This window comes from Mastomys coucha, unplaced genomic scaffold (genome assembly GCF_008632895.1).
Source record: "Mastomys coucha isolate ucsf_1 unplaced genomic scaffold, UCSF_Mcou_1 pScaffold6, whole genome shotgun sequence".
Taxonomy (NCBI): domain Eukaryota; kingdom Metazoa; phylum Chordata; class Mammalia; order Rodentia; family Muridae; genus Mastomys; species Mastomys coucha.
The window spans coordinates 26,273,653-26,294,853 of NW_022196912.1; the positions used below are offsets into that span (position 1 = coordinate 26,273,653).

The following is a 21,201-nucleotide window of genomic DNA, read 5'->3' on the forward strand; positions in this document are numbered from 1 at the left end:
AAAAAAAAAAAAAAACCATACAGAGAAAGTTGAGATCTGGGTGTGTAGCTCAGTTGGTAGTGTGCTTGCCATGCATGCACTAGGCCCTGGTTTTGATTCTCAGCACTACATAAACATGCTTATAATGTTGAGACATGGAGGATCAGAAGTCAATGCATCAAGTTCAAGGCCAGTCTTGGCCACGTGAGACCCTCTCTCAAAGATAAAAAATGAAAGAAAGAAAATATAACTGAGGAAGAATTTGACACAAATCCCGGGAATCCAGGTATAGTTGGGGAGGCTGGGGTGGTCCAAGGTCTGGGAAATGAGCCTGCTTCAGAGTAGGCATGGGCCTGCTGAGCTGGCAGCATTGCATTGGTGAAGGCCAAGATACTGCCGGCAACAGGAAACAGGAAGCCAGCTGCTAAGCTGGGAGGGGCTTAGGAAGGGAGCTGGCACCTAGGCCAGGGCCTGTGGGCTGGCCAGTGCCTATGCTGGGGAGGAGGAGACTGGCATGTAGCATGTGAAATCAGGCCTGTGTGTGCCGCTCAGTGGAAAGAAAGGGCCGGTTCCCTGCTCACCAGCTCCTGAAGACCCTGCACTGTGACTAGTGGAGCTGTGTAAGGCGGGTTCCTGCATGGTCACAAGCCCAGACAGCTCTGCAGAGGTTTTTGTTCTTTGCGGGTGGTTCTAGCTGGGGCAACAGAAGGACAGTTTCTGCCTTGGCCCGCCAGACCCTGAGGTTGGGTGGTGGGGGTGGCAGGTCCGTTTGCTAGCGGCATGCATATCAGTGGGGATTTATACCCACCAACTTCCTCCAGGGTTATTTTTGCTTGGAGGGAGCATTCTGAGGTCACTCTTGCTAAGAATAACCCAGCAAGGGCGGGAGGAGGAGTGGGTGGGAGCTGGCGCTGCTCTCGGCTGAGCCAGGCTGGGCTCCTTACTCCATAGCAGCCTCCTGCACAGCCAGGAGGGAGTAGGTTCCAGAGGGCAGTGCTGTAGGGCAGAAGGGCAGAAGCCAGGGGAAGCCAGGCAGCGCTGGGCTGAGCCTCAGCTGCCTGGGCAGTTTTATGGCTCCCAGGGCTTTGCAGTGTGGCTTACTTTTCCATTCTTAAGAGTCATTTGATTCTTCTCCAACAGAACTAAATCCCCTCCTTGTTCCCTGACTAGACCAGTGCTTTGCTAGCTCTTTAAGTGGAGACTTGATGGCTGATCCCCCCATGATTTTTGGCTCTTAGTCCTGGGCTGCTGCTCCTGGTCACACCCCAGCAGTGGCCTTCCAGAAGGCCTGAGGAAGATAGAGCTGGGATGGGAATTTAACTCTGCCTGAAGGTTTGCCCTCCTGACCATGAAGAAAATTCTGAGGAAGACCAATGGTGGCAGTAGGGGGGTGTGTCACCACTGTAGACCTTGAGGGTCAATGAAGCCAAGGAAAATCTACTGGGAAATGTGGGGCTTGCCTGGCCCCTAAAGGAGGGCAGGAACCAAGGTGGAAATGGCAGGTCCTGCTGAGGCCTTGCTGAGCAAGGTGGGGCAGGCCTATTGTATAGGGGTTGGGAGGCAGGCCCTGAGCCTGCCAGCCTGTCCTGTAGACCAAGGTTTCATTGAAAACGAGTCTTACCTGGAAAGATAGTATGCAAGAGACCTGAGGGGGGTTACTCTTATTTTATTTTATTTTATTTTATTTTATTTTATTTTATTTGTGGGACAGGGTGTCCTGAAACTCACAGTGTAGACCAGACTAGTGTCACACTCACAGAGATCTGCCTTCTGAGTATAGAGGTTAAAGGCGTGTATGTCACTGTACCCAGCTTCCTGATAGGCACGCACCATCACACTTTGTGTTCTTACTCCGTGTCCTGTAAGGGATGGGAATAAAGGGAGCATGGAGCAAGAAGCAAATCCTGAGCTGGCGAGGGTGTAGAAAAGCAGAGCAACCTTCACTGGTCAGATGAAGGGATGAAAGGAGAAGCCCAGGCCCCAGCAGTGGCACAAAGGGACAATGTCTGGGCTGTTGTCAGAGACCTTCTGCAGTAGAGTTGCTAGAGATCACTGTAGATGGCTGCTCCTAGCATTAGGGGTGGAACTCAGTGGTAGAGCACTTGCCAAGCATGCTGGGTTCCCCACCAGCACTGGTTGGGGGGCAGGGTTGCGTAGCTGGTAGTACTGGGAGACTATTCCAGTGAATTTAAAAGAATAAAAAAAAAAGCCACCTTGATTTCTGCTCTATCTTGACTCCTTGCTAGAGCCACACAGTTTAGAGCCACTTCTAACAATGATCTCAGATACGTTGGTCTCAGCTGCTAGGTCCTCCTCAGGGTCCAGTCACACCAGCCTCTCTTCTACCATGCAGCACGGGCCAGTGCATGTTACCTTAGGAGAGCTGACCTGGTTCCATTTTCTCACCCTCACCTGGGCACGGTGTTCATGTGATGGTTAACAGTGGCTGCCAGCCTGACAGGACTGAGGGTCATCTAACTAACAGACCTCTGGGTGTATTTGTGAGAGCTGCTAGTTTGGGTTCACTGAAGTCGGAAGAGCCAGCCAGGAGGAGGGAAGCACCATGACGTGTGCCGCGATCCTGAGATGGATAAAAACCGAGAGAGAGCAAGCTGGGTGCTGACGCTCATCTCTGCTTCCTGGCTGTGATACAGCGCGACCAGCTGCCTCCAGCTCCTGCTGCTGTGATGGACAGCATCCTGAAATGAACCTTGCCTTCCTTAGGTTGCTTTTGTCAGGTGTTTCTTTGTTGCTGTTGTTGTTTGTTTTGTTTTCAGTAAGAAAAGTAACAGATGCAACCCGCAGCAGCTCTTTCCACCTCAGAAAAGACATCATCTGGGAAGCCAGGGAAGGTCAGGGGATGACCAAGTGTGGGGGCACAAGGCTAAGGACAGGATAAACAGAGAGTGGCAAAGACTCTGGAGTCACACTACGTGGGGTAGGATGAGCATAGTACCTTTAATCCCCATGGGGATTGTGACCCTTGTCTTTGCTTTGAGAGGCATGGCCTCACCTGGGGCAGGATGGGTCAGCAAAGTTAGCTGGAGCATGGGGTGTGTGGCAGGAGCTTGGAACTGGTCAGAGTCTAGCCAGGCCCCTGCAGAAGGTTCCTTGATTGACCCCTAGTTCCCCCTTGAACTGGGTGGGGGCTGCCCTTCTTTTCACCGTAAAGCTTACTTTCCTGTGAGTGAGGCTCAGCCGGGGAGGTGACTGTCCTTTAGATGGTTGTCCTGTACTTGGGCCACGCTGGAAGCTTTGCTGAGGAGTATGAGGGGTGTGTGTGAGCAGAGGCCAGCCTTGGAGCCATCTTCCTCAGAGGAGCTGGGACTCCACATATTGCCTCAGGAGCCTTGAGATAATTAAGTTTATTGATTTTATAAAGGAGTGGATGCCAGGTTCTTTGCTGGGTGCTAGGATGCTGGGGCAAAGAAAGGAAAGGCAGAGCCCACAGTCCAGAGGGGAGGCATGGTGAATGCTGGAATGGAGAGTGGGAACTCCATAAACAGTATGGCCTAGAGGGGGAGGGGGAGGGAATGCCACAGTGGACACCACCAGTCCTCTGGATGAAACTGGGCCCAACAGCTGTCCACATCTGTCATCTATACGGTGAGGGCTATGGGAGCAAGGCGTAGGCTTGGGGTTACCGTTTCAGGAGTGCAGAACTTCTGTGTGGGGTCATAGAACATGAATGTAGTAGTTGATGTATATTTCGAAATGGTTAAAAAGACAAATTTTGTATATACTTTATCATGGATTGGGGGGGTTATTCTGTCAGTTTTTGAGGCAAGGTCTCCCTACATAGCCCAGATCTGGCCTTGAACTTGTAGCAATCATCTTATGTCTCCCAAGCGCTGGAATTGTAGGGCTGGCACACCACAGCCAGCTACCGCAGAATTTTGTTAGTTTTTTTTTTTTTTTAATGTATTCCTTAAGGCTAGACAAGTAGATGTCAGAGCATGTAACAGCATCCTTGACCTGTATCCACGAGCTGCCAGTGTGTGACATGTGACACCAAACCAATCTCCAGCCACGTTGCCAAATGTCCTGCCTGAGGGGAGCAGTGGTGTTTCCCTGGCAGGAACCACTCACGAACTGTGCTCAGAATGTGTTGCACGAAGCAAAGGCTGAGGAGGGTGCTGGGCATCAGGGAGGCAGGGGAGAGTTGTCTAGACACAGGGATAGGATCGTTCCTGGCAGAGGGCAAAGGTCAGCAAACTCTGAGAACTTCTGGGGCTGCAAGCCAAGGTGGACTGTACCGGTCCTCGGGGTGAAGTTGGACCCAGCAGCTCTCCACATCTGCCATCTGTGCTGAGGGCTTTGAGAGCTGAGCATAGGCACACCGGGGCTTACAGACACAGAATGATGCATGCTGGGAGGGGGAGGCAGACAATGGATGGCAAAGGGACCTGGTTTGACTGAATGAATTCTGGGATGTTAGTGACACATCCAGAGCATCCCTCCCCCTAGTTCTGCAGAAGAGAAGGTCTTTACTGCTGCTCTTGCCTCTCTGATGCTGTCTCCTGCAGCTGTGCTCCGTGCCGCCTAAGATGGCCGGCAGTGACCCATGGAATGTCTGTCTCAGGACAGGGCTCTCTTCTTCAGAGGCACTGTCAAAGTAAAGCAAACAGAAACAGCTGGTGTGACACTCTGACTCGGCCACAGGGCCAGAGCTCCCTCTGGGCTCATGAGCTGGGTGTTTGAACTTTGAACTTAGTCTTTGTCGTTAATGGGGCCATTGGGAATATTTATAGAGTGGTGCTGTGGTCCTGCTCTGTGATTCATCCAACTGGCTCAAACCAAGTCCCTGTGTTCCAGGAGTCCTGGAGGTGATAGGGACAGGGGAGGGGAAGGACTCAAGGCAGACTCGAAGACCTAGCTGCTCAAAATGCCACCCCCTCTTTTTAAAAAGGGTTATTTATTTTATGTATAGGAGTATACTGTAGCTGTCTTCAGACATACCACAAGAGGGCATCAGATCACATTACAGATGGCAGGTGAGCCAACCATGTGGTTGCTGGGAATTGAGCACAGGACCTTTGGAAGAGCAGTTAGTGCTCTTACCCACGGAGCCATCTCTCCAGCCCCTGAAATGCTCTTTTAGTAAGCCCCAACTCCTCACCAGAAACTGGAAGGCTACTTTGGTCCATCGACTACAGTCTGGACTCCTTACTCTGGGTAGTTTCTGTAGGTGGATTTACTCTGCCCAGTTGTTCAGGTCCCAAGAGCCCTAGGGAGAGGCCATGCTTAGCCCAGGGTTCTGTAGGGTAAGGAGAAACGGGTCAGCTGTGGTGTAGGAGTCATGAGTTCACTTGAACCTCAGGTCAGTGGCTGACTCAAAGGAAATGGAGTGGTTTGCTGTGTAGAGTGCTTGCCTAGCACAAATGAAGCCCAGGGTCCCACCCCAGCATTGTATAAACCGAGTGTGACAGAGCATACTTGTAATTCCAGCACTCAAGAGGGCAAGTGGTGGGGAGGTAAGGATCAGGAATTTAAGATTAGCCTGGGCTACATGAGGCTAGCCTGGATTAGATGAGACCCAATCTCAAAAAACAAGACAAAATAGGAACCATACTCAAGCAGGAGGGGATAGGGGTGTTAGGAAGAGGGCTTGATGGTGGTGGGGCAGGAATCTAGCTCCCTGGTAGCATTTACATAATACACAGAAGAAAGGCTCTGGGTTTAATTCCCAGCACCAAAATGGGGAGGGGTGAGGGATGGTGTGGGACAATGGGAAGGGGTGGGCCTTGCAGCCATTGAGCTGATCGTAGGCTCAGTGTGTGGTGGATTCCCATATCTTCATCCACCTGTGTACTGGCTCCCACCTCTGGGTGTGTCTGATGCTACTGCAGAGGGGTTCCTTCTGGCAGGGCTGGTGGGGAAGCACCTGTGCAGTATGTTTGAAAGACTGTGGCCAGGCAGAGAGCTAGCACTCTGGGCTCCCTGGGCTATGGAGCTGGTATCAACAGGAAGTGAGTCCTTGGGTGAGGAGGCTGTATGATCCTTAGGCAAGAAATAAGCCTCTCAGATGATCTCCGGCAGCTCTGTAGGGGCAGCAAGTGGCTAAGAGAGAGCAACCTGCCCACCTCCCTGTAGTACACGTTGCCTTTGTGGTACCTGGTACCACTGGTCCCTGGAAAGTGTCCACCAGGGCAGTGAGGCATGACCTTCTCTCATGCGTGACTCACCTCAACCCTGCAGAGTGGTGGACTGACAGAGGAAGGTGCAAGGTGCAGTTTCCTCCCTGAAGTGGGTCAGACACATGGCATGGGGGCTGGGGAATAAAGGACATGGGTGGTCATCTATTTGCTCCTGTTTTCTGCATGCAGCTGCCCAGCAGCCTGGCATGGCCTGTGGAGGCTTTCCCACCTGGCACTTCCTCTTTGTGCTGCAGCCTCCCGGAACCCTTAGCTGCTGAGGCATGCAACAGTGCAGCTCCTCAGCTTTTTCTCTCTCGCAGATGGACAGCCTAAAACATAGACTGCTGGATCTATAGGCCAACTGCTGGGCCCCTCAGAAGGTGGCATAGTCAGACCCTGGGTTTGCTAACTCCTAGGGATCCTCACCAGATAGCAGTGAGCTCACAGTTCCCATCCCAGACATGAAATGGAGGCTGTGAGGTGAGGGCCAGCAGCTTGTGCCTCTCAGGCTATGTGCTGGTACTGCGCCTTCCTGAGGCAAGCTTGGCATTTCTCTCTATACTCAGTCCCCTGGGACTGCCCTACAGATATACTTAGCTATAGGGAACTGGAAGTCATAGGGCTCACTAAGTAGGAAGCAGCTCAGCCCCAGAGCCCACAGTTGATGTGAGTCACAGAGCATCCACTAAGCAGAAGAGAGAGCCATATGTGTGGGTGTGGAGAGAGATGCCATTGTATTTGTCAGGGGAGAAGCAAGTTCTAGTACCTTCTGGGTAGCATGATAAAACACGATCTTGGATCTCGTTGTGTGTGTGACTGTGGATAAACACGTAACTTACATGCGACTGTGAAAAGTCTAAAGAGGACTAAAAGTCTAAAGAGGCACATGCCTGCCATCCCAGCACTTGGCACACAGAGCAGGAGGATCAGGAGTCAAGGCCAGCCTCAGACACAGTTTATTTGAAGTCAGCCTAGACTATGTGAAATCTTGTTTTATTGTGTTTGTTTTTTAATTATGTATAGGAATTTTTGCCAGCATGTATATGTGATCACCATGTGCATGCCTGGTACCTTCTGGATGTCAGAAGAGAGCACTGGACCCCTGGGACTGGAGTTCTAGTTGTAAGCTACCATGGGATTGCTAGGAATTGAACCTAGGTCCTCTTCGAGAGCCATTGACCATGAGCCATCTCTCTAGCCTGAGACAGAGCAAAAAGACGGAGGGAGTATAGTTCACACCTTTAATTCTAGCGCTCAGGAGGCCAAGGCAGACTGATCTCCTTGAGTTCAAGGTCAGCCAGAGCCACATGCTGAGACCCTGTTTGGGGATGAGGGTGAGGGCTGAAAAGGACCCTGTGAAACAAAGAACAACAAAAGACTCAGGCAGAGTACCTGTTGATTAAGCATAGTCACCTTACCTTTCAAAAAGATGTGAGCCTTTTTGTTTGTTTGATTTGATTTTTGAGGCAGGGTCTCATGTAGCTAGGTTGGCCTCAAACTCTCTGTGTAGCTTAGAGTGACCTTGAGCTTCTGATCCCTTCAAAATCTGGGATTCCTGGCACGTGGCACCATGCCTGGCTCAAGTCTCACCTGGGGCTCGCTGAGCCAGTTCTGCCCCTTTCTACCCCTGAGCATTATGTAACTGTAGGATTACTGAGCACACGCTAGAGCCTGTGAAGCTAGCAGACCCTGAACCAATCAGTCACCTCCAGTCTTCTGACATGTTCTGACCACTTGCCTCCATATGAGCAAGACCAGAGCTCACTGGAACACACACACACACACACACACACACACACACAAGGTGGAGGAACAGAGCTCTGGCACCTTGTCTTGCTTCCCCAGGAAGCTGAGAGATACTGAAAGGGAACTGGGGTTCCAGGATAATGTGAGGACAGCCAGAGTAATTTGGTTTCTCCCAGTGCCTTAGCAGGTTCTGACCTCAGGCACCAGGGGATGAAGCAGCCTGTTGTTTTTCCAGGCAGGCCTGTGAGCTTGAGGCCTTGGTTAGCCTTGGTCTGAGAACCTGTGGGGGACAGAAAGCTATGAGGCTGGGTCCAGAGAATAATAATAGTAGTAGTAATGCTGTATTTATTTATTTATTTAATGTATGTGAGCTCACTGTAGCGTCTTCAGACACACCAGAGGAGGGCATCAGATCCCATTACAGACGGTTATGAGCCACCATGTGGTTGCTGGGAATTGAACTCAGGATCTCCAGAAAAGCAATTGGTGCTCTTAACTGCTGAGCCATCTCCCCAACCTCCAAACCCCAGAGAAGGCTTCTTATGGAGGACCACATTGACACCCCCCTCTTTCATGGGAACATAGAAGGAGGGCTACGAAAACTGAAGTCAGGCTGGAATTGTTTGGGTGGCATTTGAATTTCCTGAGGAGGGGTCCAGTTTCAATGATGGAGCATGAGGAACACTTTTGTTTGTTTTAGTTTTCTTTTTTTGTTTGTTTGTTTGTTTTTTTGTTTTTGAGACAGAGTTTCTCTATGTAGTCTTGGCTATTCTGGAACTCACTCTGTAGACCAGGATGGCCTTGAACTCAGAAATCCACCTGCCTCTGCCTCCCAAGTGCTGGGATTAAAGGCGCGCGCCACCACCGCCTGGCTATTTTGGTTTTCATTTATTATATTCATCTGTGTGTGGGCACATACACAAGAGTGTTTTGGGGGTCAAAGGACAGTTTTGCAGAGTGGGTTCTCTTTGGTGTGGGAATTGAACTCAGGTAACCCAGCTTGCATAGCAAATACCTTTTCCAATGGAACCATCTTGCCAGCCCTGCTTTTAGTTTTTTGTATTTTAAGATTTATTATTATAAACAAGTACACTGTAGCTGTCTTAAGATGCACCAGAAGAGGGTGCTCATTACAGGTGGTTGTGAGCCATCATGTGGTTGCTGGGATTTGAACTCAGGACCTTCAGAAGAACAGTCAGTGCTCTTACCAGCTGAGCCATCTCACCAGCCCCATGCTTTTATTTTTTTTAAGGCAGGGTTTCATGTAGCCTTGGCTATCTTCAAACTTAATATGTGGCTAAGGCTGGTGAGTGCTGGGATTACAGGTGTGTACCACTGTGTCTGGTTTACATGGTACTGGGAACTGAACCCAGGACTTCATGTTTGCTAGACAAGCACTCTACCAACTGGGCTGCATGCACAGCTGCAGGATCGTTGGTTTAGAAGTGGGAAGTCTGTGTCCTAGTGAAATAGAATGCAGTGGGGTATCCTGGGGTGGTAGGATCAGGCTGGCCCACCTGCTTGATTCCTTCAACCTTCAAAGGTCTTGTCCTTATGTTTGTCCTTCTTCATCTTTCCAGGTGGAAAGCAGTGACACCCCCAAGGACACAGCAGTGACCACCAAGTCTCAGCCTGTGGCCCAGGACTCTGGCACCTCAGATCTGCTACCCAATGGAGACTTGGAGAAGCGGAGTGAACCCCAGCCTGAGGAGGGGAGCCCAGCTGCAGGGCAGAAGGGTGGAGCCCCAGCTGAAGGAGAGGGAACTGAGACCCCACCAGAAGCCTCCAGAGCTGTGGAGAATGGCTGTTGTGTAAGCAAGGAGGGCCGTGGAGCCTCTGCAGGAGAGGGTGAGTGAGCCTCAGGGAATCCTCTTCTGGCTCCTCTGAGCTCCCAAGAGTCACAGACTTGAGACTATGGCAGGCTTCAGGATGCTGGGCAAAGGTGGGCTGGACTGTGGCAATGGTCTAGAACAATGGTCTAGATCAATACAGCAGCACATGCACATGTTTACTTGGCCTACCTAATGTGCTAAACAGCTTTTTAAAAATTAGCTGCCAGTATTTAAAAATCAAGAAATTCCAAATGAAAATCTGGAGTTTTGGCTCTTTGTTGGGGGGAGAAAAAGCTGGCTCTGGCAAGAGGCAACAGTGGGTTTATTTGCATAACGCCAAGGGATGCTAGACTGAGATAACAGGTGCCCCCTTTCTGCCTATGCTGGTCGTGTACCTCAGTTTCCCTCCACTGCCAGCTGGCCCATTTACTTTGATACTTGACCTGCCTTGGCTCATGAGGACCACAGGTGCCATGTTTACCTATCCCAGTGCAGAGGCCTTGCCTGACACACTGTAGTTTGGTTGACTCCATAGAAAACTTGGTTGTGACAGTGGACACTGAGGGGAGGGTGGAGGAAGCCCTCTGCACACGGCCCTGCTCAGACCTCTCCCTCTGGGGACTTTATGGCCTAGCCCTGGAATTTTGGAAAGTCGCCCACTTTTCTCTTTCAGGTTAAGCCAGAGCTTTCAGGGCCAAGCAAGCTGTAAACAAGTGAGTAATGAGGACAGCTCGCATTTGTACCGGGCTTCACAGTTTACACCGCACCTCCTCCTCCATTATCACATTTGATCCTCCTGAGCCCTGCCAAGTTGCTTTGCATATGTGCATTTTAATTTCAAAAAGTCTTCCTTCCAAGTGTGTATGATGGGATGAGTAAATTGATTAATTGGCATAACTTATTTTGCATGAATCCAAACCTAATATTTATGCAGAGGAGGGAACATTTCCAGAAAAGAGGTTTCCAAACTTACTTTGAAATTCATTATTCAGCAAATATTTAAGCACGCTCTGAGGCACTTTGCATTTGTTGTTCTATTTACTCTTCCAAATGATCTTGTTCGAGAGGTTTGATTAGCCCAGGAAGAAAGTACAACTTAGAAAGTGACTTGTTCATGGCCTCCAAACCTGGCTTCTGGCTTCTAATACTTTTTTTGTTCATGGATTTTTTTTTTTTTAAGGGTCTCACTATGTAGCCCTGGCTGGCCTGGAACTCACTGTGTAGACCAGGTTTCAAGCTCAGATATTTGCCTGTCTCTGCTTCCTGAGTGCTGGGATTAAAGACATGCACTATCAATGCCTAGCCTGGACCTCGAACTTCTGATACTTCTTCCTCTACCTCCTGAGTTCTGGGATTGCACAACCAGGAACCACAATGCATATTTTATTATTTACCTGTGTGTGTGTGTGTGTGTGTGTGTGTGTGTGTGTGTGTGTGTCTGGCACTTGAGTCACTATAGCATACATGAAGAAGTCAGAGGGCAACTTGGATTCTGTTTTCTCCTTCCATCGTGTAAAGCCCCGAGATGGTGTTCAAACTCTGGCAGCAAGCACCTTTATCTCCTGAGCCATCGTGGCTGCCCATCCCTGGTTTTATATGGTTCTCAGGCTTGTACCCATGGTATCAAACCCAGGACTTCATGTATGCTGGGCAAAGCACTGTGCCAACTGGGCTACCTCTCCAATCCAGCACTGGTTAACCTTTGCTCTTGAGCTCTCCGCTCTGCTCTGGTGCTCTGTTCTGTGTGGCTCGTGAGCTATCCAGGCCTCGTAGGAGTGTTGAGAGAGCTTCAGCAGAGAGAGGGAAGAAGAAGCAGAGGTACATCCTTGCAGCTCACAATGGCAGGGATGCCGGAGAGCTCAGTGCCCCTCCTAGCCAGATACTGTGTTCCTTCAACACACCTCCAGAGTGCTGGGGCCACACCAAGGCAGGTACCAGGACAGTCCCTCCCACCTGGCAGGATGGAGCCAAAGCTCCAAGGCTGCTCCTTGACCTTGAGGGTTTATTTAACTTCAGGGCTTCCCTGTCTGCATTCTAGTTCTTAGGCACTCAGTCAGCCAACAAGTGTTTATTAAACATGTTTGGTGTGTGCCAGGTCCTGTGCTGGTCTGTGGATAGCATCCTGAACAGAATCCTGGCTCCTGTCCTCAAGGACCTCACAGTTGGCTAGAGACTGTGTGCTTTCAAATGTACTATGAGGACTAGAGAAACTCATTAGACCCCTGGGTTAGGCCCTAGGTTAGGCCCTGGGTTAGACCCTCAGCACTGTAGTAACTGCTATGGTGCCCAAATTTCAGGATTTGGGAGAAGGATGGAAAAGTTAGGTCATACTCTGCCTATCAATTTTTAGGCCACCCTGTTCTCTCCAAAACAACACAAAATAATGACAACAGAGCCAAATGTGTTATTGTGCTTGAAGGACAGTGCTCCTGGGCAAGGGGAGAGATCCAGAGCCACGAGCAGCTAGGACCTCAGAACTTAAGCTGACCCTGGCTGTCCTGTCATAATCAAGGGATGTGCTGAGGTCCATCACGGGAGCAGTGGGAGAAGAAGATAGTGAGAACAGACTGGTTCCAAGGTGAGAGAGAACAGGCCATCAGGGACCTGACAGAAGCCACCAGACTGGAGTGGAGAGAGCCAGGGGGAAGGATGTGGCAGGCAGTAGGTGGCAGGTGGCCAAACCAGGCTTTCCTGGCCGCCGTCCCACGGCTGACCTGACAGGCTGTGATTGGAACAGATGACTTTCCACCTAGATTCCCAGTGGCTCGGAAGGTCTGGGAGGTGGGGTGAGAGGTTAGGAAGCTGCTGCGGATGTGGGGAGGAAGTGGTCCTGCTCTGACAATTTTTAGGCCGGCAAAACAGATCTGCAGAGATGGAGGGAGGCGACCAAATGCCAGAGGTCTAAGAGGTTAAGAAATGTTCAAGAAGAGGTGCTAATCTGGGTTGGGGACTCAGACAAGATCTGAGCATGATAGGTACACTCACAGATAGTCTCGACTTCCATTCGACCTTGGGGAGGGAGACTCACTCCTGGGTGACCTTAGACATCCAAGAGAGGTGAGCAGTAGCCTCCTGGAGGCTCTGGCCTGTGTATTGATGTATGGGGTCTGCCCATAGCTCCAGCAGTCAGCTGACGATGAATGCATCTCAGCTGATTTCATTCAGCATTTCAGATGAGGAAGAGCTAGTCCCCCTCATTCCAAGGCTCTTTCCAGAGAGTTTCCATCCATCCTCCCTGGAAACCCACCGTGCCTGCCTCCACTGCACAGTGCGCTCTCCCCCACTGCTCAGGGTCCTCTGGCCAGCACTGGCCCATAGTACCTGGGAAGCCAAGATGCAGAATCTATAGCTCTACCTCAAAGATCCTCATGCCTTCTGAGAACCCTCCTCCCTCTCGCTTCAGCCTTGGGCCATGTGAGGGAGACCTGATTTTTCTCTGCTTTTCTTATGGGGAAGAAAATAGGGAAGCCAGGTGTGGTACCTCACACTTGTAGTCTCAGAACTTGGTAGGTGGAGGCACAAGGATCAGAAGCCCAAGGTCATTCTTGGCTTCTTATAGCTTTGAGGCCAGATACATAAAACCTGGTAACACAGGAGTGGGTGAGAATCAGCAGAAGGCTGCCCTGCTCAGACTGAGCATGACTAATATGGACCAGTAACCATGCTTATATTAAACCTAGCGCCTGCTCTGTCACCTGGATATTGTCTCATTGGAAAGAGAACTTGGGGTAGTCTTTACTGGAGAGTCTCTGGCCAACAGGTTAAGTGCTTGACGTCCCCAGGACCTGAGGTGCCTTGGGGTCATGTTCCTATCTTGCAGAGCCACTCTGGAAGGCACACAGACATCTAGCCCAGGGACCCTGAGCTGAGCTAAGAGCATATGGGTGTGAGAGCCCTGGTGTTCGGAGACAGCCATGTGGTTAGATGGCCAGGCTGAAGAAGGAAAGAGTGCGTGCGTGCCTGCCTGCGTGCATGTGACTGACAGCTAGAAAGCTCATGTAGGCATGCGCAGTCTTTCAGGGAAAAAATTCCAGAAAGAAGCCAGTTGGAAACTTTTTCAAGAAGTCTCCACTTGGGAGACTCTGGGCCTGGAGGACTGGCAAAGGAGACAAGGAATAATGGCAGCAGTGCACTTCAGAGTCAGAAGCCCTGAAATCTGATTATAGCTCCGCTCACCGGCCTCGGTTGCCTGTTGTGAAATAGTTAGCAAACTCAACCATGTCTGTTTTTTCAGGTCAAAATTTCTTATAGTCTAATGAATAAATCATGCCTGGTAAACGTAGTCAAAAGCCCCTGGGGCAGAAGGGGACGGTATTCAGGAAACTCCTAGGTCTGCTACACAGTCTGATAGCTTGGGCCAGCTTGGAATCCGCACTCACTACCCTCCTCTGACTGCTGCCTGGTTGCCGCAGCAGCTGTTGCAGCCTCAGCCGGAGCCGCGATCCAGGGCAGGCGCCACCTCCTGGCAGCCTAGGTCATGGACCGAGCACCGAGGTCCGAGGGAGGGGCTTGCCCTAGAGGTGGGAGGCCCAGTGCAGGCCTGAGGGGGAAGCCCGTGGAAAGTGAGGAGCAGACTTGTGGGAGAGAGGACATGGAGGAAACAGGGAGGAAGAGACGTGGCGGGTGAGACGTGCCTTAAAAGGCCAACCACGTACCATGTACTGGGAGGGCGTACAGCCCCCACCCACACATGGGTGACAGCCACCACGCTCCTCCCACGCACCGCCTCCACGAGGCCCAGCAACACGCCTGCCTACCACGGGGTCCACAGCCCACGGGGTAACCAGCAGGGGCTCTGCCCTCCCCTTCTCCCTTCCTCCCTCCTTCCTTCCCTCCAGCCCCTGTAGATGGAGTCCGGCACACGTGGCTATACAGAGCTGCTCTGGGCAGGTGCAGAGAGAAACCTCAGGTCCTGTCTGTTGACAGTGGGGGAAACGTCCAGGCTAAAGATTCGGAGCCATAAATGCTGCGGGTGGTTTCCGCTCCTGAGCTGGGAGATGTAGCCGGGGCTGTTTTTTCCGTTTGGGGCTCTTTGTTTTTGCACCCACCCACCCCAACCCCCAACAACCCCTCTCCAAACCCCACCCCACCCCCACCCCCATGCACACCACGCTACATGAGCCAACCTTAGTGTCCTTCTTGCTCTAGGCCCAAGCCCTGTATTTTCTCTGTCTCAAAGAAAAGAATTCAGGCACCTAGGTGAAGAAAGGCGGCCGAATTTCCCCTACTTAATAGGAAAAGCCATACAGCTAGCCGCCGCGGGGCTGCCTAAAGAGGAGCCTGGCAAGCATGCAGAAATGGCAGGAAGGTGTAGCTGCCCTCGTGTCCGGCCTAGACAAGCACAAAGAGACCTTCCTAAAGATGGCGCTGTGGAGACTGCTGCTCCCAGTCCAGATGTCCCTCCCAGGAACTGAAATCAGTGCCCAGTCCCGGAACTTTGAGAAAAGCCAAAAGAACAGAGAAACGTGTGCATCGGGGCGTTCCTTAGAGGAGGGAGGCATGCTGACACGTACCTGCTGTACTACAAGCCCTATTCATGCACTCGTTGCTCACACCAATCCTTAGAACATGTCACTTTGGATCAGTAAGAACACAGCAGAGGTTAGGGGGTCATTGTGAGGTGGTTAATCCACACTGAGCTGGGTGGCACACAGCTTTAATCCCAGCACCTGAGAGAGGCAGATCCCTGTGAATTTGAGGCCAGCCTTGTCTACAGAGCAAATTCCAAGACAGCCAGGGCTACATGGGAAAATCCTGTCTTCTCCCTGCCCCCCTCCCCCAAATCCTTATCTTAACCTGAGAAAGAACCAGGAATGGAGGACAGTTTCCATGTTGATAACAGGACCATACCATTTAGAACTGTTTGTAGTTGGAGCTATTTCCTGAGGTCTCTTCCCACTGGCCCATTGTCTGTGTACCAGCACCTTTTCCTACCCCTCATGAAGAAGCGAACACAGTCTGGCTTCTTCAGCCGAACCCCTGCTCTTGTCCTTCACCCTCCTGCTTCTCTGAGTGAAAGCTGGGGGCGAGCAGCAGATCTACTTCAAAGCCCCTTTTGTGTACTTGAGACCAGGGTCCATAGGCCAGAAACCATGCCCCGGACATCTTTCTTATTCCTGTGTCCTTGGGCCTGGAACCTGGACCAGGCTCTTTCTCTGCTTCAGGCCTTGCCTGGCACACTGTATGGCCAGCATGGATGAAACATGAACAAGCAAACACTAGGAGGATCCTGAACCCATGAAGGCCCCCAGGCTCCTCTGAGGCACCCCAGGGACTCCATCAATAGTCCTCTTGTTCTTCCCTTTCCACAGGCAAAGAACAGAAGCAGACCAACATCGAATCCATGAAAATGGAGGCAAGTATTTTCCTCACCCCCAGGGGCTCTGTGGATCCTGATTCTAGAAGAAAGCCACCTCTGACGGACGGTGGCGAGTGTGTGTGAGGGGGGCCGGAGGGTGGGTCCCTGCCCCATCTTTGGTTGTCCCTTGTGAGAGGGAGAGAAAGTGGGGGTGGAGGTTGGAAGTCCCCTATTGAGGCAGCCAGCTTATCCCCCTCCAAAGATCAAGCACTTCCCCTCACTGCCAACTCCGAATCCCTCCTCAGCCAGGTCAACCCCTCTGGCCAGGAGCCAGAGTTTCTATACTGTTTGGGATGAGTGACCCTTCTCAGTTTCCCCTCCAGGGGGAACGAACCCTGCAGGGTATCTGTGCTTTCCTTAATACCTGTCTGTCTCTCTGTCCTAGGGCTCCCGGGGCCGCCTGCGCGGTGGCTTGGGCTGGGAGTCCAGTCTTCGTCAGCGGCCCATGCCAAGACTCACTTTCCAGGCAGGGGACCCCTACTATATCAGCAAACGGAAACGGGACGAGTGGCTGGCACGTTGGAAAAGGGAGGTGAGACACCTTCTACCCTTGATGCCAACTATGGAACTGGCAAACCAAAAGTCAGTTCTAGCCACCCTCTGGGACTTTTGTTAGGCTGTAGCTGAGACTATTTCCCCCTAGGGTTAACTCCTGGTGTTTCCAGGAAACACTACTAGGCAGTATGTAGTTCTGTTATCCTTTATTGTGTCTATAGGTGCTAGCTGTGCATGAGGTAGCGTGTGCACATAGGTAAGCTCTGTGCATACAGTGCTCTGGCACCTGTGGATGGAGCTGATGGTCTGTTGGGTGAGAAGGACAGAACCTAGGGGAACTGAAGGTTCAGTGAGACCTGCAGGACATGGCAAGGTAGGTCTCTTGGAAGAGGTGGCATTTGTGTTCTTTGAGTGTCTAGAAAATCGTGGACAGTGAGAGAAATGACTCAGGTGCAGGTGACAGCCGTGGCGATGGGCGCTTCTGCTGGATTTTGGCGATGGTATCAAGGGCATGTTGATAGAGAGGTCAGAGAAATGCTATAGCCGCTGCAGACACTGTCAGGTCTGGCTGGGGCACAGGCGAGGATCGAACTGTTTGCTCTGACTGGCTGGTGGGATGGAGAGTTCAGTGTGGGATTGTCAAGGTGCTAGAGGCTGGGCTTGGGACTGCAGAGACCAAGGTAGGAGAAGACAGGACCTGTAGAGCCTGCTCAGTAGAGTAGCAGAGACAGAGTCTCAGAATTTCATGCCCAGGGATGCCAACGTTCTGTGGCAATGAGAAAGGAAGAGGTGCTCAGGAGACCAGGAGAGGTGTGTCTGGGAGAGCTGCTTTCTTATACCGTAGCCGCACTGGCTGGGGGCATGCCCCACCCCACGGTGGTCAAGCTTGAGGAAGCTGGAAGCAGGCCAGAGCTGGGAAAGGGCCAACCACCTAAAGACCTAGGCGGCCATTAGTCCTCTAAGGTCAGCTGAGGGAAGGGAGGGTGGTGGGTACCACTCCCACAGGGAGGGGAAGGAAGCAGGATCTTGACCTCAGGCTATACGGCAGTGTGTGCTTGCTGGCCCTAGAGAAAGTTCCAGACAAGGGGAGGGGTCATGGTTCTGGCTGCTTTATTGTTTGTAGTTCTTTTGGGATCCAGGAAGGCAGAAAGGTCCGAGAGGGGCGCCTTTAGCATTGAGGCTGTAGTACAGCTTCAAAAAGTGGACTGCTCCCTCTTCTCGAGGACCTTGGGGATCAGAAAGGCTCTGTGCAGTGCCTTGGGGCTTGCCTCTGCTCTTGAGCCCCGAGGCAGCCATGCTGAGGTAGTGACCCCCAGGTCTCCCTCAAGCATCACCTGGAGGCCACCCAGAGTCACAGTAAGAAGGATTTTTCCCACTCCCAGAAAATGAAGATTTATTTTTTAAAAATCAGTTTTAGGTTTCTGCTAAAATTTTAAAAAGATTTGAGTGGTCAAATTGGCCCCAGCCAGTAAGGGCACTTGTCACTGAGCCTCACACAGGAAAGAACTCTCCACACAGGTGCTGCGTGCACACACTCTCACACATACACACACACACACACACATGCACACTCACAGGAAGCACACATATAAACAAACAAATAAGTATAAGTAACATTTTAAAATTTTAAATTAAGAATATATAAAATAGGGGATCTTGGGAAACTGGAGAAGGAAGATACAAGCTTGAAGCCAGCTTGGTCTGTGGGACACCACATAGTTCAAGCCTCTCTCCCACTACACACCCCCAATAAAAATAATAATTAAAAAAAATATATAGCACCATTGGCCAGATGTGGTGGTGCATGTTTTTAAAGATTTATTTATTATATATAGTGTTCTGCTTGTGTGTATGTCTGCAGGCCAGAAGAGGGCACCAGGTTTTACTATAGAGGGTTGTGAGCCACCATGTGGTTCTGGGAATTGAACTCCGGACCTCTGGAAGAACAACCTGCACTTTCAACCTCTGTGCATCTCTCCAGCCCTTGGTGCTGCATGTTTTAAATCCCAGCACTCAAGAAGGAAAGGGTAGTTGATTTCTTTGAGTTCAAAGCCAACTTTCTCTATCTTGGGAGTTCAGGCCAGCCAGGGCTACATAGTGAGACCCTGTTTCAGAAGAAAAAAAAATTAAGGATATTTGCTAATAGACAGAAGTGGAATGGGAAATTATTATATGATCTATGCATAGGTCTGACCATATATATACATATATATATGTGTATATATATATATATATATATATATATATATATATATGCATGTATCTGTCCCCTGCTTCAGCAATTATCAAAAGCTTTTCTAGTGAGTCTTCTAGGTTTGGGATAGGCTTACCCATCCCAACCAACGCAAAGGCCTCTAGGTGTTAACAGAAAAGGGAAAAAATGGGTTCAGTTTGAACTGTGAGAGGAGCCTATGACCTTGAAGTGTGGAGATCTCAAGACACAGTGTGCAGTGAAATGAACTCTGTGACTTCCAGGGCATCTAGGTCTACAGAACTTAAATGGTGACTACACATCCCTTGATCCTTGACTGGCCGCAAACCCCCAGGGTTTATGGGGTGGGGCTAGAATTGATTAGAGTTTAGGTTTCCTAACCTCTAGGAGCTGGGCTCTAAATGCCACACCCTGCTAGGGACGGAGAAGGGCTAAGTAACTGCTAGGAAGACTGCTAGGACGCGGCAGCTTTCCGGAGTACAGAACGAGCAGAAGCCAGTGCTAGCAGGTCAGTGCCTTCGTCTTTTCTTTTCCTGAATGTGTCTGACTGTTTTGTCTGCAGATATTGTATCACACATGTGTGTTGTCAGAAGAGAATGTGCTAGGACAGAAGAGAATGCTGGGTCCCTTGGAATTAGATTTATGCCTAGTTCTGAGCCACCGTGTGCGTGCTGGGAACTGAATCTGGGCCTTCTACGAGAGCAAGTGCTCGTAACTGCGGTGCTGGCTTTCCAGCTCCCAGGCCTGCTTCCCATCTCTAAGACTCATTTTAGCTCTTTAACCTTTGAGCTTTTCTTCTGATATTGCTTCCCGAAAACTCACACTTCGTACGTTTCTCAGCAGTACAGTTCATCCTTAACTAGGACATGCTCGAGTCCCCTCTTCTGGATCCACATAACACATACCTGCATTTTTTGACTTTGGGTTTTGTTGTTTGTCTGTTGTTTTTTGCTATGTAACTAAGGCTCACCTGAACTCCTGATCTTCTAGCCTCTAAGTCCAAAGTCGTGGGATCACAGGTGTGTGCCTTTGCAATCCACCTTCATTTCCCCAATATACAAATTTACTAGAAAAGCTTTCATAGGCCATAGGTCCCCGCCCTCCCCACTCCTGACTACACCCCCACACACTGCCCTCTCCACTCCTGATACCCCCACCTCCCACACACTTCATGCCTCTAAGGCACCTGCTTCCCAGGCATGACGACCAGCCAGCATCTCCTAGCCTTGGAATGAGGCACCCATGTAAGCTTTAAAACTTATTCAGGCACACTGTTGAGCCTTCTGCCAGAAGCTCTGCTAGCTCAGTGACCTAACGGAACATAGGACTCAGAGCAGGCTTCAGACTAACTCATTAACTAGAGGTGGCTTTGGGCTCATGGAAGATGAACTGGGATTTCAGGGAGGAGAGATGGGTGCATTTCAGAAAGAGATTGCCTTCTTTGTGAAGTCCTTTTCGGGATGGAAGTGTGAAGCTCAAGTCTGAAGGGCTTGTAAGCCCTTCGGGAAGCTTCCACCCGCCCCCACCCTGCATCTGCCTCACCTAGAAGACTCTTTTCACCCTAAAGCTGCTTTCCCAAGCGAGAGGGATGTAGCTCAGAGGGAGAGCACTTGCCTAGCTAGCAAGGCCTTGGCTTCAGTCTCAGCACCACTTACAAATAGAAGCTCCTTTCGCAGCCTAGTTTCCCCTTTCTCCATGCTTGTCATTCACATCTGATCTATTGGGTAAGAGCTAGACTTTTCACCTGTCTGTGATTGCGAAGGTGGCACATGCCTTTAATTCCAGCATTAAGGAGGTCAAGGACAGTGTGTCTCTGAGTTCAAGGCCAGCCCTGGTCTACAGGGCAAGTGAGACCTATCTTTAAAAGTAAATGAATGATCATTTAAATTGCACAAAGTGAAATAAAATAAGTGATAAAGGAAAGTGGCCATTTCCCTTATCTCTGACTGGGAATTCTTGCTGGAGAAGGGAAGCTTTTGTTACGGGTCAGCGCTGCTGCTGCTGCTATAATAAATGACCAAATTCTGATTCAGAACCCACGGCAGCTCCCTCATGCCCGGACCCCCACCCCCACCCGACTCCAGTCACGTAAACAGATGCTGGCTGTTTCCCAAGGTTTCAATCCTGTGACCTCGCAAATCAGTCCAGTGTTAGGACTCAATGGTGGATGGGAGGACTCACTCGTTAATCCTTTCACCCTGACCAGGTTCTAAGTCCCTGTAGGGCAGGAGTCCTATATGCCAGACAGGTTCTAGGATCTGTTATCTTCCCTGACTCCAGCTTGAAGGATGGGCCCTGTCTTAAGCATCTCTATACTTATCAGAAAGTATTACATAGTGATAGTAACAATCTGTGGCGCGGCCCGAAAATCTGTCTCCCTGTTTCCCTTCTGACCTGAAGATCCTGCCTCCACCCAAGGCTGTCCAGCCTGGAATAAAACTA

General features: G+C 50.6%; 1 protein-coding gene across 4 annotated transcripts in view; it reads left to right on the plus strand.

The window, feature by feature from the left end:
* The window catches only part of Dnmt3a (DNA methyltransferase 3 alpha), a 102,973-nt gene that overhangs the window by 48,005 nt on the left and 33,767 nt on the right, over window positions 1-21,201 (plus strand). For all 4 annotated transcript variants that reach the window (XM_031357097.1, XM_031357096.1, XM_031357099.1 and 1 more), the window contains exons 4-6: window positions 9,443-9,710; window positions 16,006-16,049; window positions 16,438-16,584. In XM_031357097.1, coding sequence (XP_031212957.1) covers window positions 9,443-9,710; window positions 16,006-16,049; window positions 16,438-16,584 — 459 coding nt within the window. The remainder of the gene's footprint in view (window positions 1-9,442; window positions 9,711-16,005; window positions 16,050-16,437; window positions 16,585-21,201) is intronic.